At 48.5% G+C, this 14,973-nt stretch overlaps 5 protein-coding genes across 5 annotated transcripts; 2 read left to right on the top strand and 3 right to left on the bottom strand.

Moving 5' to 3' along the window:
• Window positions 1-314: 314 nt before the first annotated feature.
• Window positions 315-695, bottom strand: EI90DRAFT_3021555 (uncharacterized protein; the record flags this gene model as incomplete). The annotated part of the gene is made up of 1 exon (XM_039057671.1): window positions 315-695. The coding sequence occupies one exon, from the start codon at window positions 693-695 to the stop codon at window positions 315-317; it is 381 nt and encodes a 126-aa protein (XP_038909142.1).
• A 2,088-nt stretch (window positions 696-2,783) lies between these two features.
• EI90DRAFT_2944702 (uncharacterized protein) lies at window positions 2,784-3,503 on the bottom strand (the record flags this gene model as incomplete). The annotated part of the gene is made up of 1 exon (XM_039055317.1): window positions 2,784-3,503. A coding segment is annotated over one exon (720 nt), but the record flags the coding sequence as incomplete, so codon positions are not given.
• A 2,591-nt stretch (window positions 3,504-6,094) lies between these two features.
• EI90DRAFT_3158877 (uncharacterized protein) lies at window positions 6,095-7,090 on the top strand. Its single transcript, XM_039066203.1, has 3 exons — window positions 6,095-6,570; window positions 6,634-6,693; window positions 6,751-7,090. The coding sequence occupies exons 1-3, from the start codon at window positions 6,313-6,315 to the stop codon at window positions 6,919-6,921; spliced, it is 489 nt and encodes a 162-aa protein (XP_038909144.1). The 5' UTR covers window positions 6,095-6,312; the 3' UTR covers window positions 6,922-7,090.
• A 2,281-nt stretch (window positions 7,091-9,371) lies between these two features.
• On the top strand, window positions 9,372-10,346 carry EI90DRAFT_3086315 (uncharacterized protein). The gene is made up of 3 exons (XM_039062192.1): window positions 9,372-9,901; window positions 9,965-10,024; window positions 10,084-10,346. Exons 1-3 carry the CDS (start codon window positions 9,491-9,493, stop codon window positions 10,252-10,254), a joined length of 642 nt encoding a protein of 213 aa, XP_038909145.1. The 5' UTR covers window positions 9,372-9,490; the 3' UTR covers window positions 10,255-10,346.
• Window positions 10,347-13,064: 2,718 nt separating this feature from the next.
• Window positions 13,065-14,097, bottom strand: EI90DRAFT_3158879 (uncharacterized protein; the record flags this gene model as incomplete). The annotated part of the gene is made up of 3 exons (XM_039066204.1): window positions 13,852-14,097; window positions 13,338-13,786; window positions 13,065-13,284 (listed from the first exon to the last, which is right to left on the bottom strand). Coding segments are annotated over exons 1-3 (753 nt in total), but the record flags the coding sequence as incomplete, so codon positions are not given.
• Window positions 14,098-14,973: the final 876 nt, after the last annotated feature.

The raw sequence follows: 14,973 nt of genomic DNA on the forward strand, positions 1-14,973 counted from the left end.
GTGGGAATGTGGCTGTACGAAAACTCGTCCGGCCTCCCATAGCACACGGTTCCTCCAACACGCCCACTACGTGTGCGCCCACTGGAACTAGTCCAGGTGAGTTTCCAATGGCTCCTCCAGAGTCATTGTTAGCAATAAGCTGAAATCCTGCTATCCAAAAAATGGACGCCCAGATCACACAAGTCCAATGTGAGACGTTGTCGAAGAAACAACAAAAAGCAAGATAAAAGATAAAAGATAAAACGGGGTTTGAAATCGGTGAGCATCTTCATTCACCCTCAAACAGCCTTAAGCTGTTATCCCCGTGGATCGGCCTACTGATTCTGCTTTTCAGCAAATCTAACTCGGCCCTTGCGCATTCGCGCACTGATCGGTGTTTTCGATCGACATTCCGCATTGATCTCGACGATCTTTGCTCCCCGGTTTGAGGTTTCCCTCAATCTTGTCTCCCCTCGACGACTCTGAGGTTCTCCGGTTGTATGCGGTGCGGGTTTCTTGTCTCTTGTCAATCGGTGTGTCAATTTCGCTCCATCCATGATTTCTTCGCCCACTGAATGATCATCCTCTGATAGATCCTTGGCCTTCATGGCCCTTCCCTTCAAGTACGACGTCGATTTCTCTTTCGGGATTGGATAGGGGCGGATGGGCAGGCTGCCGTTGACATGGCAAGCCAGTGTTCGCGGATCCGGCATCATCGCTGTCGATCCGGATGTTTGGAATGGTTTGGATAATGGAGTGAATGTGGAAGATCGATCCTGATCAGGGATCAGAGTATTTGTTGTGGGATGAATATGGCGATTCCACGAGGTTGGCACAGGTGCGACCTTGCCTTCATTAACCTCTAATTTCCCCCTTGAAGCGTCATCATTCTGACCATAACCCTTATCCTTAGGGCTCATTCCTGCTTCATCTTCGCCGTCGGTTCCCTCTCTTTCCTTTCCAATTCCATATCCTTCGAGAATCTCGTCAAACCAATCCGAGGCAGCAAATTGCCTCATTCTCTCGCTGTGGTCGGACAGCGGTTCTACAGCCGATGGAAAGACATCATGGCTGTCTTTCGCTGTCAAGGATGCGCCAAATAGCTCGCCATCATCGCCTTTAGCGCCCACTGAAGTTGCCATTTCGATTTCCGTTGAGGAATGACTTTGGCACTTCGCGCTTGAGTCCATTTTTGGGTTTTCACCACATCCACTCGAGGACTTCTTGGGTTTCTGGCGATAGAATCGATGGTGTCTGAGATCTATGGCGATGGGCTGTTTTGTGCACGCTCTTAGCCTCGGTTTCGGCACTTCAAATGAGTCTGATAGGCCCGCGCTCGAATCTGCCCCGCAACTTTTATCCAAGATGACAGACGAACTTGATCGCCTCTTGCGATCCAATCGACGGTGGATGGACTTGTTAGTCTCAGGCTCCAGTGTACTAGCCTGTCGCGTCGAATCTGGTGTGTTTAAGTGGTCCTCTGGGCCATTTTCGCCCGATTTCGTTCTGGGACCAACATCCAAACTAGTGGATGATTTACTCGCGTCTGAGCAGCTTTGTCGATGCGAACTGGATGTTGTAGTGATGCGCTGCTTCGCGCGAGCGCTTGGCATCAATTTTGATGGAATTTGGAGGTTGGATGGGCGAGTTTTCGTCGATTTGGTGATTTCCGGTGCGCTTATTCCACTCTCATGAATCTCAGCACCTTTATCCCCCTCTAAATCGCCGTTCTGACGTCTTCTAACGCCCTTAGATTCTCTCTCTACTCCTTCCCATATCCATATCCCTCTCTTCCACTCATTCACATTCTCTTCCATTCGCTCAATATCATCAGGCCGCGAGTCTACAGCCGATGGCAAAACTTCATCGCTGTTCTTTGCCGTTGGGGTTGACAATAACGGCTTGTCGTCCTCACTCATATCGCCCACGGAAGGACTCATTTCGATTTCGCCCACTGAAGATGCCGTTGAAGATGTTTCGGGGAAATGTCTTGCATACTTCGGGCTTGAGTCCACTCCGGTGTCTGTGTCTGACCCACTGGACATTTTTCTTTGGTTCTGGCGATTAGGACGACGGGGGGTAGAACCAGTGGTCATAGGCTGCATCATGCAAGCCTCTCGCATCAAATCCGAATGGTCCTTTGGGCTATTTCTGCCCAATTCCACTTTAGGACCAACATCCGAGGTAACGGACGATTTACTGGAGTTCGAGCGATTCAATCGATGGGGGAAGTTCTCTGAGGTGATGGGCTGCTTCGCGCAAGCCCCAGACGTCGATTGGGATGAATTATGATGGATAGATGGGCGAGTTCCGGTTGGTTTGGTGATTTGTGGTGCGTTATACCTAACTTCTGCACCTTCATTCCCCCTTAAATCACCATTCTGACATCCTGCAATGCCCATAGGTTTATCACCTACTCGCCATTTCCATATTCCCCCTTCCCTAGAATCGACCTTCACCTGCGCATGTTCGATATTGCCAGTTTGGGTAAACTCGGCATCGCTGTCTGAAGCTGAGTGCGCAAGTTCAGCTTTTCCGACATCCACCAATAGTGGACATATATTCCCACTTCTGCTTGCCTTTGCTAGCGGTTTTCTATATCGGATCAACGTTGCACCCTCCTTGTTGAAAATCGTGTTTATCCCCGCGTCACAAAGCTTGGTGGTCGATAGCAGGGGATCCCGGAGTTCTGGTGCATATAAAACGTTGCGGAATGTTATCGATTTGTCTCTCCCATTCAGGTGGACTTTTCCAATGATATTTCCGATGCCGCTGGCCTCAATAAAACGATTATCGGCTACCCATATCAGAGTCGGGGTTTCGAGTTTATGGAAAGAGGAATAATGGGAGGCATCATTTGTCATATGTGACGATGCTCCAGAGTCGATGATGAAATGGATATGTCGGGAACTTCTGCGAGTGCGGAGAGTGTCCTCATCCGAGTGTGCAGTATAGGTTTGGTGAGTCTCAGATTGTTTCCAATCTTGTCTTGTCGTCCAGGCTAATCCTTCAGACCTTTCACCAGTTCCCTGTCCCTTCGGCTTCTTCCTCTTTGGGCTGACTCCTTCAGCTCCACCCCCTTCAGCCCAACATACTTCCACCACATGTCCGAATTTTCGACAATTTAGGCACTTCGGCCTCTCGGAAGATTTTGACGTGGAGTTGGCTGACTTCGGTTTATGACTCAGGGGCGACTTCCTTGAAGTCCGTGAATTATCCTGAGATGGAATAGGGGATTGTGTGGTATGGCTGGTAGTGGAATGGGTGCGAGTTTTGAAATGGGTTGTTAATCGGCTCCAAGCTTCGGCTGCCGATGTTAGTCCCTCCAGTAGGGATTTGAGTTTGTTATCAACGGACTTTGTAACTATATGTAGAATAGTTCCGTTGTCATCATCCCATTGATCAAGCGGTGATTGAGGAGGTAAAGATGTTGAAGCAGTGTTGTCAGGGATGGTAGGGTCTGGCCGCTTCCTTTCTCCTTCCGCGAGAGTAAGCAATTTCCGCTTCTTTAGTATGAGCTCCATGCGATACTTCCAAAACTCCCAATTTGAACCATCATGTCTGAGTGATCCGGAGTTTCTAGTAATGCAATCAAAAGCGTTATAGTCCATATTGGAATCCGAAGCGGGAGTTCTTTGGTTTGAGATCTTTGAGCACTCTGGGCTCATAACCTGTTAATGAGCGACTTATGATCTCGGAGCTGGACTATGAGTAATGACTCAGTCTCAGCCAATATGCGTGAAGAACTGAGGGAAAAGGAAATGAATTCAAATGAATGAATATGTCCGTGGCCTGGCACGGATTAGTCCGAAATAATATAAAAGAGAAAAGGTGTTGTGACTAAGTAGTCACGCTACCGCGGGAATGTGGCTGTCCGGGCGAGTTCCTCACCCGGATGTGGGAATGTGGCTGTACGAAAACTCGTCCGGCCTCCCATAGCACACGGTTCCTCCAACAGACTTTGCGATGGGTGGAATTGTCAGGAATGTTTCTTGTCGCGAGGAGCCCCAAGTATGGAAGCTGGCACTTAAAGATGTAAGGGTAGGTGGGCAGAGACTGTGGCGCTTAGACTGAAATCGGACTAAGTTGTTCTCGGCAGTTTCCATTCCACTCAGTGCCTTATCCTCTCCACCATACCATACACGTTCTGCAACCTGCTCATTTCCTCCCAATTTGACTATCCTTTCGCTATGCAACTAGCTACTCTTTTCAGAAGTGGCAAGTACTTATGAATATGGACACTGGGCATGCTGCCTCACTGACAGCGATGCCATGAATGGCTTCCATCTGGACGTGTTTCAACGCGTCTTTACGCGTCTTTAACTCATTGGTGAATGAGAAATAGCATTTATTTATTTATTTATTTTAGAAAATCGTCAAGCCTCTCACAGCAAACAGGAATCTATGTTACCCAAGGGTCACACCTGTGGTAGAAAAGCTCGTGCATCTGCTTAGGGCGTAGTTTGGCCCCATGTACGCTCATTAGTTTATCTCCCAACTACCTCTTCCCCCACTGCTGCCTTGCTAATTTCCCCCTGTGCTAGTAACCAAAAAACGCGACTGGAATTCGAAAGCGATGATAATGACCAAGGCCCGATGACAACCACCTCTACTAGTACTGCCAAAAAAGAACCCCCGTGGCCGTCACTATGATGGCCCCACAACAGAAGAAAGTCTGAATCGATTAACCTGGCCCACTCAGAAGGAAAGACTGCCTCGCGAAGTTGTGCGCAAGGGTTGAAGTTCACTTATGGTATCTTCTACCGTCTTATTCACAGCCCGAGACTTCCTCCACTTTCATTAGGTTATGCTCTGTCAAATCAACCTCATCAAAATCGAATTGATGCTCGACTTTTATGCTACCCGTCTCTTGCTCGCACTCAACTCCGTACTTTTCTCGTGAGCCCAAGGCTTCAATCCTGCATTATGCTTTCCGGATTGGGTCTTCTTCGTCACTCCTCGAATTGACCTTTCTGTCTTTTGCTCACCTCAACTCGGTTCATTTCCTCACTTGCAATGACTGCTATTCATTGCAACGTAACCTAGAGTCTCCGCTGTATATCGCCATAAATGTAGTTGTAAATAACCACGTTTTTCACCAAATTAACAATATTGTAAATGACGAAATCCGACTGGTAAATTACAAAATGCACCCTTGTAAATTGACCGTTTACAATCGTTATCGTGGTGGAGAATCATTAAAAAACAGGTCATCTACCTCCTTTAACGTGGTAAAAGAATCCTGGTAAAATGCAATGGACCACATTGTAAAACACAGTTTTAATCGTGTTAAAAATGAGTGTATTATACGATGGTTAAGATGATCTTTTACGCATCACTAATTCCCTCTGTGGACTCCTTCCTGAGAATCATGTTTCCAATCAGTGGCTGGGAGAAGGGAACTTGCCTTTCTCAAACAAAGTGATCAGCCATGCAAAGGTCACATTGGTTGGTCGGTCTCGGATGATATCCTACTTGGGCCATGTTGGACCGTCACTGAAAGCAGGCGTTTTCGGCGGCCTCTGCCAACGTGCATCCAGTAACACAATGCATAGCGGCGAACGGGGTCGTGCAGACGATGAATCAGATGACTCAGAATAGAATGAGCATCATCCGACGTCACCATTTGATTAGTAGATAACTAACATTGACGCAATAGTTATGTAATGAGAACGAAATCTTCCGGATATGGATCGTTTCTTGTCTAGAACCGGCAGAATAAGGTTCCAGCCTTGAATGCTACTTATGACACATTAGCAGTAAAGCCGTTTGCATAGCATTGCATTGCCGAAGCGCACCGACTCGGGGCGAAGCGAGCTGGCCGTAGGTGTAGTGTTGCACGCCTAGACCCCTCTGTTCTCTTATAAAGAGTAGTGTTGCGTGGTTTATATTGGCGCGATCGATAATATTAATTATGACGCCATGATAATGTGACAGCTAGCTGGGCCAGGTGACTAGGCCTTCCCATGTGGCCATGTGGCGGACCCTCGGGCGTCATGCTGTCATTATCTGCCATATATGTACGTGCAGTCAAGGCGGTACCAACTTGAGATAACTAGTGGGTTGGCCTATTTGCTATCGACATTTTGAGTAGAGATGAATTCCAAATTAAAATCCGATCCTCTTGCAGCTAGCCAGAACACGACGTCTCGGGATATTGTCTGGTGGGATTGTTTCCATGCCATTTATGGCGGGGCTTCTAGCCTTTGGCTTATCGTCACCCGGGCTTATCACAATCCATACATCATGTGGGGCATTGAAAGAATCTTCTGGGTCAAACGTGCATAAAACCGCCAGGATCTGAAGCTCCTATGTGCTCCTTAGTATCACAACATGCCACTTGCCGCCCCTCTCGCTGCGACCCTCAAGGATCAATCCCCTAACTTGAAAACCGCTCTACGGCTCCTTGACGCTTATACCTCATACTCGGATGAAACTCTGAAGACCACTTTCGATGAGACCGTCACGGATGACTTTGCGCTTGTTGCACTCCCAGAGTCATTGAGCGTATTTGGATGGACCCAGCTCAACAAGTTAGAATTCAGCCTGGCTATCCAGAGTCTTGGTTGGAAAGGGATAAAAGGTTTGCAGGTACGCAGCTCCGCCCATGATGTAGGTGATAAGCGCCCGCTGACGACCCGTTAATTCGTTTAGTTTATTGTCACAGAAGTAGTGGAAACCGAAAGCGATGTAATTCTCTGGGTAAACATTCCGGTGCGTCTTTTCGGTTGCTGCACCATGCCTCGACTATGCTGAAGAGTCTTGGTTCAGCCTCAGTCTGTTACATTGGCAGGGGAGTCGCTCACGTCCCACCACGTGTTCAGGAACCGTTTCAACGCTGATGGGAAAGTTGTGGAGGCAAGATACAACCTGGACACCAAGTTTGTACATGACTTTCTTTGGTCTGGGCCCCAGGGAACCATAGGGCGTAGACCTGCGTAGGAAACCACTAGCAAGACCGCAGTCCCATTTCTAGCTCCAATAAGCAAGTAACAGTCAATGTACAATATGATGCTTGGTTTGATTCGCCCTGTGACTGGTTGACGTCGGCTTGATTGAGTTGTCGTTGGGGTGGGAGTTAGCCCAATACAATTTTGCTTCGAAAGGAACCTATTCCCAGATAGAATGAGCCAACACACGAAGAACGCCTCCAAAACGAATCTGGAGGCAGTTGATTCCCATTCGGAACGACACAGGTTCAAAAAATCAACTGAGGCTCCCGAACAGCAAGCTGCCTTCGATTGCGGGACGAGTAATATAGGTTATCCGCCCTAAAATTGAGGTCGATGCCTCAGCCAAACTTTCACTGGCCGGAATAGAAAATTGGTGCCCAAGCATATTGAAGGGATCAGAGACATTCGGAAATGTGGGAGTGGTGGGCTGAATATGGACACTCGAACGGCGCGGGCCCGAGGCGCACACTATCCTAAAGAATTCAGAGAAAAGTCCAAGTCCCATATCGTATAGTAGCGGAACCCCTGGATTAGCCCCGGCCAAAGAGACAACATGAAATATCAGCCAGAAAGGGGAAGGCAAGGCCTTTGGCTGGACGTTGACTCTTATTGTGACTTCCGAACATTCAGCCTTAGGATGGACGGGTTTGACAATTGAGCCCTACGGCGGACATATATGAGAGTGACCCTCCCTGCTGGGCATTCCGACTCCTGTCGTGCCGGCGTTCGGCTGCGCGTTGAACGTTCTCCTTCAGCCTCCGTGGGATGTTGGGTTCATGTGTGGCTCCCATAAGTACATTGCCATGAAGCAATGACGAGGGTAGAAACTGTTATGTCTGGGTCTGGTGACTAGGTTGCTTCCCGGTATTTGCCGTGGTGTCAGCCCGATCCGTATATACCTTCCACTCCTAATCACTTCGCGCACATTGGGGAATACTACCAGCGCTTCGGCATTCATACAGAGAGCCAAGAATGCCAGTGCGGCGCAGCGGTCCAGACACGGACTCACATCCTACAAAACTGCCCGCAACTCAGGAAGTTTCGACACCTGCTGGGCAGCGGACGGCAGACCAGACCCATGGTGCTGATGGGGAGACCGAAAGGAATCCTCAGGCTGGCAAAGTACCTAAAGAAGTCGCACGCCATCGATAAGAGACCCAGACTTACCCCCGATCGTACCTCGGTTCCCATCGACCGAAACTTTCAAGAAAACCACCCATCGTGACAGCACTGAGCCCGGGGAGTAACCCCATCCACAGACGAACCAAATCAACCCGAAACCAGACCCCAGAGGACACCGTCACCCCGACCCTACTAACCCGACGACACTCCACGTTGTGAAAGTCCCCTCATGTACAGATGTAATGTAGTGGGATATGCCGCTCTGTCACGTGCCAACGCGACCGCGGGGTAACAAATATGATATCAACAACAACAACTCCTAATCACTTCTCAAGCCGTGTCTCAGATAGCGACCGGTTTAGATCCATTCGCTCATTATTCCTTGCTTCACGGGAGTATGTGATAGTATCGTGATTCCGGAAGCATCTTTCCCAGAGCGATTTAATTTTGCAATACTCCCCACTCAGGCTCTCCGTTATCTTGCGTGAGTGATAACATTTAAACATTCCCCACAGGTGCTCTCCCCGTCAGGAAATTGGACCACAATGTACATAGCAGTTTGAGTTGGGCGTCCCACTTTGCAGCAGCGAAACGACTCCAGCTCTTCTCAGAAACTTCGAATCGCACGAACGGCTTCAAGTTGTTCTTCCTAAAAATCATGCGTCCAATTGGTAGCTGGAAGAAGCAATGGAAACTTGCCTTTCTCAAACAAAATGATTAGCCATGCGAAGGTCACATTGGTTGGTCGATCGATGATATCCTACTACTTTGGCTATGTTCAATTGGATCGTCACTGAAAGATGGATTTTTCGGCAGCGGCTGCCAACGTGCACCCAGTAGCATGGTGGCGAACGGTGCCCTTGCATCTATGCCATTACGGGCAGACGATGAATCAGATGACTCAAAATGAAATGAGCATGTCCGACGCCGCCATTTGATTAGTAGATAACCAGGATTGACGCAAAACTTATGCGATGAAAGCGATATCTTCCGGATATGTTGCCTAGAATAAGGTTCCAGCTGTTAATACTATGACACGTCTTTCAGATCTGAGGATTGCTGAAGCACACCGACTCGTAGAAAAGTAGCCATGTGGTGATGCACGCCTAGACCTCTGTCCCCTTGCAAAGAACCTCAATGTTGTGTTTCCCCATATATTGGCGCGATTGATATTAACATTGATGATGCCAGGATAATGATAAAATTATGACATCGGGCCGGCCAGGCGAATAGGCCTTCCCATGTGGCGGACCCTCGAGCCGAGCATTATTTGTCATATATGTACGTGCAGTCGAGGCAGTACCAACTCGGGCCAACCAGCGGGTCTGCTTATTTGCTATCAGAGGTGAATCCCTAATTACAATCCGATCTTCTTCCAACGAACCACAACACAACGCCTCGGGATATTGTCTAGTGGGGATGTTTTCACGCCATTCATGGCTGGGCTTCTAGCCTTTGGTTTATCATGTATAATCCATACATCATGTGGGGCACTGAAAGCTGGGGGAAAATGCGGATCTTCTGAATCAAACATGCATATATATAACTGCCAGGATTTCAAGCCCTTAGTATGTGCTCCCTATCATAACATGCCACTTGCCGCCCCTCTCGCTGCGACCCTCAAGGATCAATCCCCTAACTTGAAAACCGCTCTACGGCTCCTCGACGCTTATACCTCATACTCGGATGAAACCCTGAAGACCACTTTCGATGAGATCACCACGGATGACTTTGCGCTTGTTGCACTCCCAGAGTCATTGAGCGTATTTGGATGGACCCAGCTCAACAAGTTAGAATTCAGCCTGGCTATCCAGAATCTTGGTTGGAAAGGAATAAAAGGCTTGCAGGTGCGCAGCTCCACCCATTGTGCAGGTGATAAGCACCCACTGACGACCCGTTAATTCGTTTAGTTTATTGTCACAGAAGTAGTGGAAACCGAAAGCGATGTAATTCTTTGGGTAAACATTCCGGTGCGTCTTTCGGTTGCTGCCATACAATGTCTTGACCATGCTGAAGAGTCTTGGTCCAGCCTCAGTCTGTTACATTGGCGGGGGAGTCGCTTAATTCCCACCATGTGTTCAGGAACCGCTTCAACGCTGATGGGAAAGTTGTGGAGGCAAGATACTTCCTGGACACTAAAATAATTCATGATTTCTTTTGGTCGGGACCCCAGGGAACCATAGGGCGTAGACCCGCGTAGGGAACCATTAGCAAGATCGCAGTCCCATTTTTGGCTCCAACAAGTAACAGTCAATGTACAATATGATGCATGCCTGGTTTGATTCATCCTATGACTCTGTTGACGTCGGCTTGATTGAGTTGTTGCTGGGGTGGGGACTCAGCCCACCGCTGCCTAGTATAATTTCACCTCGAAAGGAACCTATTCCCAGTAAGAATGGACCAACACACGAAGAACACCTCCAAAACGGATCTGGAGGCAGTTAATTCCCACTTGGAACCGACACAGAATCAAAAAATCTCGGCCGAGCGCTGAGGCTCCTGAACAGCTAGCTGCCTTCGATTGCAGACGAGTAATAATAGGTCATCCGCCCTAAAAATTGAGGTCGATATCTCAGCCAGACTTTCACTGTGGCCGGAATAGAAAATTGGTGCCCAAGAGTTAGTATATTGAAGGGATCAGAGACATTTGGAAGTATGGGAGTGGTGGGCTGAATACAGGCAATCGAACGGCGCAGAGTATCACAAAAGGACACTTGGGCTCTGGTCCCCACACTATCCTAAAGAATTCAGAGAAAAGCCAAGGTCCCATATTGTATAATAGCGAAACCAGCGAGAGTCCTCCCCCGGATTAGCCCCGGCCAAAGAGACAACATGAAGTTTCAGCCAGAAAGGGAAAGGCAGGGCCTTGGGACTTCCAAATATTCAGCCTTAGTTAGGATGTACGGGTCTGACAATTGAGCCCTACGGCGGAGATATATATGACAGTGACCCCCTGCTGGGCATTCTGACTCCTGTCGTGCCGGTGTTCTGCTGCGCGTTGAACGTTCTCCTTCGGCCGTGGGTTGAGCCGTGGGATGTTGGGTGCATGTGTGGCTCCCACAAGTACATTGCCATGACCCGATGATGACAGAAACGCCATATATGTGCACACGAGCCCAGCGGCCTGAAGTGGGTCCAATGCAACAACAATGCGTTATTCACTCGGTATAGGAGTTGAGATCGATTCAAACGTAATCAGATCAAGCAAGGCGACCCCGGAATCAATTAGTATTCGCGAAATTCATTAGCGCAGAATGCCGCCACAAGCGTCCGTCACGCTGTCCTTGGCGGGTCACTTCCACCACTATTATATGCACATATGAGTTCCCACTCGTCCCGATGTTCTCAGCTGGAAGAGAAGAATCCCCACTACCCAGCCATGGACACGTTGTCATCAGTGAGGGTATTCGCAAAACCGCACCAACTCTACACTTCTCTTGGCAGTGCCAAAATACAGCCAAGATCTCAATCTCCCTTATCGCTACATGCCATTCACCTGCTATTAGAATACCAACTTCGTTTACATCGGAATATTGTGTAGCGGGCACTTTTGTCCAACTCCAAACTCCTTTTCGAGGGACAGAGATGAAATGCAGGAAAACTCTCACTCAGCTGTTGGGTGTGGATATTAGAATCCTAGCGTGAACACTCAGTTTCGTTGTACGTACTGGGGACAGGCTAGAAAAATTCTGCTTTATAAGTAATATAAGCGAGCACGCTAAACATTTAGCTTTGTAGTAGCAAGAATACCAAGAATAGAAACACAACACCGCAACCTCAATAACGTGAGTCTCCACAGCGTATGTCAAGCTCGGCAACATGTCAAACAGTGGAACCAGGGTCTCAAGCCAGTCACCCAGGCCGAGCCGCCAGGAAGTCGGGCCACAGACAACTGAAGAACCATAATATTGAGATGGCGCGGATGACGCGAAGTACTGCTAGTCTAGGAGTCACCGGCCTAGCTAAGCCAAACCAGTCGAAGCACGGTGCAAAACATGACACGGTAAAATATCTGCTCCGAGCAGAAAACCAACTCTAGAGTTCGCGGTCCTCAAGCTGGATGGCATGTGCCTGCCAACTCGTACAAGAAGACGGGCCCGGGCTGCGCAGGGTCAGAATAAACCTGCCTAGTATTCAGAATGAAGTCATGGGGACTATGAGACAGACCAGTAGCGGTTACCATACTACAGCATTGGTTTCACGCGGTCCCGAACTGCAAGATGTGGACTTGTCCGTGACTAGCAACGACAACCACCCGCCCAGTTCCATCATCCAAAGAAAAGTCCGTACAATCTCTGAAAGCGTCCGCTATATCTTTAGCTCCGATTCTCGATCCCCTTCGAGTAGACCCTGTATCATCAAATGGTCCAATATCACTTAATTTTCCTGACGGGTCATCTATAACACCGTCACCAGCATCAAAGAGGACGACTTGCCCGATCGATTGACTCCTCCATTCTAACCATAGCCCTCTTCCGCTTGTCGGAGAAGCCACAACATCGAGGAAATATGGATGCACACCGGTACGAATTTGAGCTACGTAGAGATTGGTTTCGGTGAAACTGCCAGCGCTCGGAAGGTTATTTGGGGAGCGAGTACGGAGAATAGACGATTTAGGGGAGTACCCTGGTGAGTCATAGACGAGGAAATGGTTCAGGGTGCCTACGGATTCCATTGTTTCCCGTTCGTGGATAAGGATGGAGATAGGCTGAGAGGGAGGACTTGCACGTTGCGCTGGATAGGGAGCGCAGTAGGGAATGATGACGGCGGAGCTCCATGCACTACCTTCAGAACAGAGGGCGGTAGAAATATGTTGTGCTTGGAATACCCTTGCTTCCCCTGGTCGAGGTTCGGTATCCCGCGCGATTTCAGGCAACGCAAAGATGCTGATGCTCAGAGACTGAACTATTATAACGCAATTGCTAAGAACTTCCTTTGCCAAACATAGGCCGTACTATTAGATAGAACTATGGCGTGAGTTTCGTGTCGAGATGAGAAGTGATGACTGACAGGTTGAGCTGCTACACCTTGGAGTTCGATCGTCACTTGACTCTGATAATTGAACAGATACCCTCCGAGGCGAAACCTCCTATACATCCCGATAAGGTTCCCACGAAGAATCTCCAACCGATCAGGGAATTCACCCTCGAAGATCTGCTCGTAGGTGGCTGTTGGGTGTCCTCTCCCATCATCACAAAAGGTCAGGTTGTACAGGGTGATGTATCTACGTCTGGAATTCGTTTAACTCACGCTCAGAAGAAAAAAAAGTTGAAGAATGCGCACCGGTCTGAAGTGTGCGATAGAGCTATTGTTGCGCGAGCCCAGCCGTCACTGTTAGGAACCGCATTGCTAATTACTCCTTGAATATTCCAGTTAAGTATCTTCCAGGATCTTCTAAGATCCGGCTCTAGATACCATATCGACACCTCATCGCCACCACTGACAGTCAACAAATACTTTCCGCTGTGACCAGGGATGAAGAACGTGCTATTAACTCGCGATGGTCCTATGTAGAATTGTGTACGCGCGAAAACCCTGGGTGTTACAGATGTCCAGTTGTGTTCTAGACGCGCAGCATATATTGCTGCTCGTTTAAGATCGAGTGCGGATTGGTCAGATAGAGGGACATTAGACGGTAGCGAAACTGATTGGCCAGAGGGAATTATGCGCTTTTCTAAAACGTTCTTCCACACGGTGTGAAGCTGAGTGACTCCCCCGATACCCTTGCAAGTCTGTTTGCAAGTTCAACTGGAAGTGAGCAAGTAGACGGATCCTGAGTCACAGATCTGCAGCTCACGCATTGTAGGGAAAGGATATCGCGGACTTCGATATAGCTTAGGATTTCGATCAGCACGTCCAGAATGAGGGTTTGGAGGGACATGACTAGAACGAGGTCGTGTTCGCGTAAAAGACTCCTTCGGTACCGAGGCTCGCTTAAACTAGTCGAACTGCAGCCTTCGGATGTATGATGTCAGTGTAAGTTGTAAGAACTTCACTGCATTTGAGAATGAGTACAGTGGTAAAACAATGGGGTATTGTAAAGGTTCATAAAGTGAGAATGGCGATGAGTGTAGGAATGGCATCGCATTTCAGCTGAGAATGCATGGCTACTTCCAGCCAACAAAGCAGGTCGTTGACTGGACGCATTTACCTCTGGGAATTATTAATAAATAGATATCTTCTGAAGTGAGGCTTGGCTTCTAAGAGGCTGGGAACCTGCCTGAGTTTCCGTGAAAGGACCGTCAGTCGATTCAGTTCTGGAGGCTGGTTCGTAGGCAGGCGTGCATGATATATCTAGCTATGCTGGGAACTAGGTTGTGTGGATCGTGTAAGACACCCGTGGAACCGATCGCTCGGAGTTAGAATTAAACCCTGAAGACTATACTAGTTGGCGAGTCACTGGCATACAGTAACGCTATCGTGCAACCCACGATCCCCACAATCGCCAGTGAGGACTGCACTGCATGCTGCATTCGAAATTCCCTCTAAAGTGTCTCCTGTGACTCTCTAAGATCGGGTTTCAGATGCTCCACCGACATATATGTTACTACCGCAGCTGATGAACCCCAAATATTTTCTGCATAGGGGCCAATTCGGGTGTCACTCTCGCAGAAAGCTCGGCATGTGCAGTTCCACAGATGCCGAATTACTTTCGAGACAAGAAGGCATACAGCCCTGTTCATTTTAACTCCACACAGCTAGACACAGTACTTCTAGCAACATTTGTTACAGAATATGAAGCTTGACAATTAACGTTTCGGATACCCCTGTGAGCCCGTTGTATCTTTTGGGCGAGTCGGAACTGAGTGCGAATGTAAATGTCAATCTTAGACACACACCCGCAGGGGAGGAACACCACGAATGACAGACATTCCGATCGGCACGGTGTCATTCTGGAGGGGCAAAGTTGAAATGCAGG

Source organism: Cantharellus anzutake (genome assembly GCF_015039405.1).
Source record: "Cantharellus anzutake strain C23 chromosome Unknown EI90scaffold_118, whole genome shotgun sequence".
NCBI classification, from domain to species: Eukaryota; Fungi; Basidiomycota; class Agaricomycetes; order Cantharellales; family Hydnaceae; genus Cantharellus; species Cantharellus anzutake.

Coding starts and splice junctions, on each gene's coding strand:
- EI90DRAFT_3086315 (XM_039062192.1), top strand. CDS start 9,491: ATGGCTGGGCTTCTAGCCTTTGGTTTATCATGTATAATCCATACATCA. Junction 9,902..9,964: donor AAGGAATAAAAGGCTTGCAG/GTGCGCAGCTCC, acceptor TAATTCGTTTAG/TTTATTGTCACAGAAGTAGT. Junction 10,025..10,083: donor TTCTTTGGGTAAACATTCCG/GTGCGTCTTTCG, acceptor GTCTTGGTCCAG/CCTCAGTCTGTTACATTGGC.
- EI90DRAFT_3158877 (XM_039066203.1), top strand. CDS start 6,313: ATGCCACTTGCCGCCCCTCTCGCTGCGACCCTCAAGGATCAATCCCCT. Junction 6,571..6,633: donor AAGGGATAAAAGGTTTGCAG/GTACGCAGCTCC, acceptor TAATTCGTTTAG/TTTATTGTCACAGAAGTAGT. Junction 6,694..6,750: donor TTCTCTGGGTAAACATTCCG/GTGCGTCTTTTC, acceptor GTCTTGGTTCAG/CCTCAGTCTGTTACATTGGC.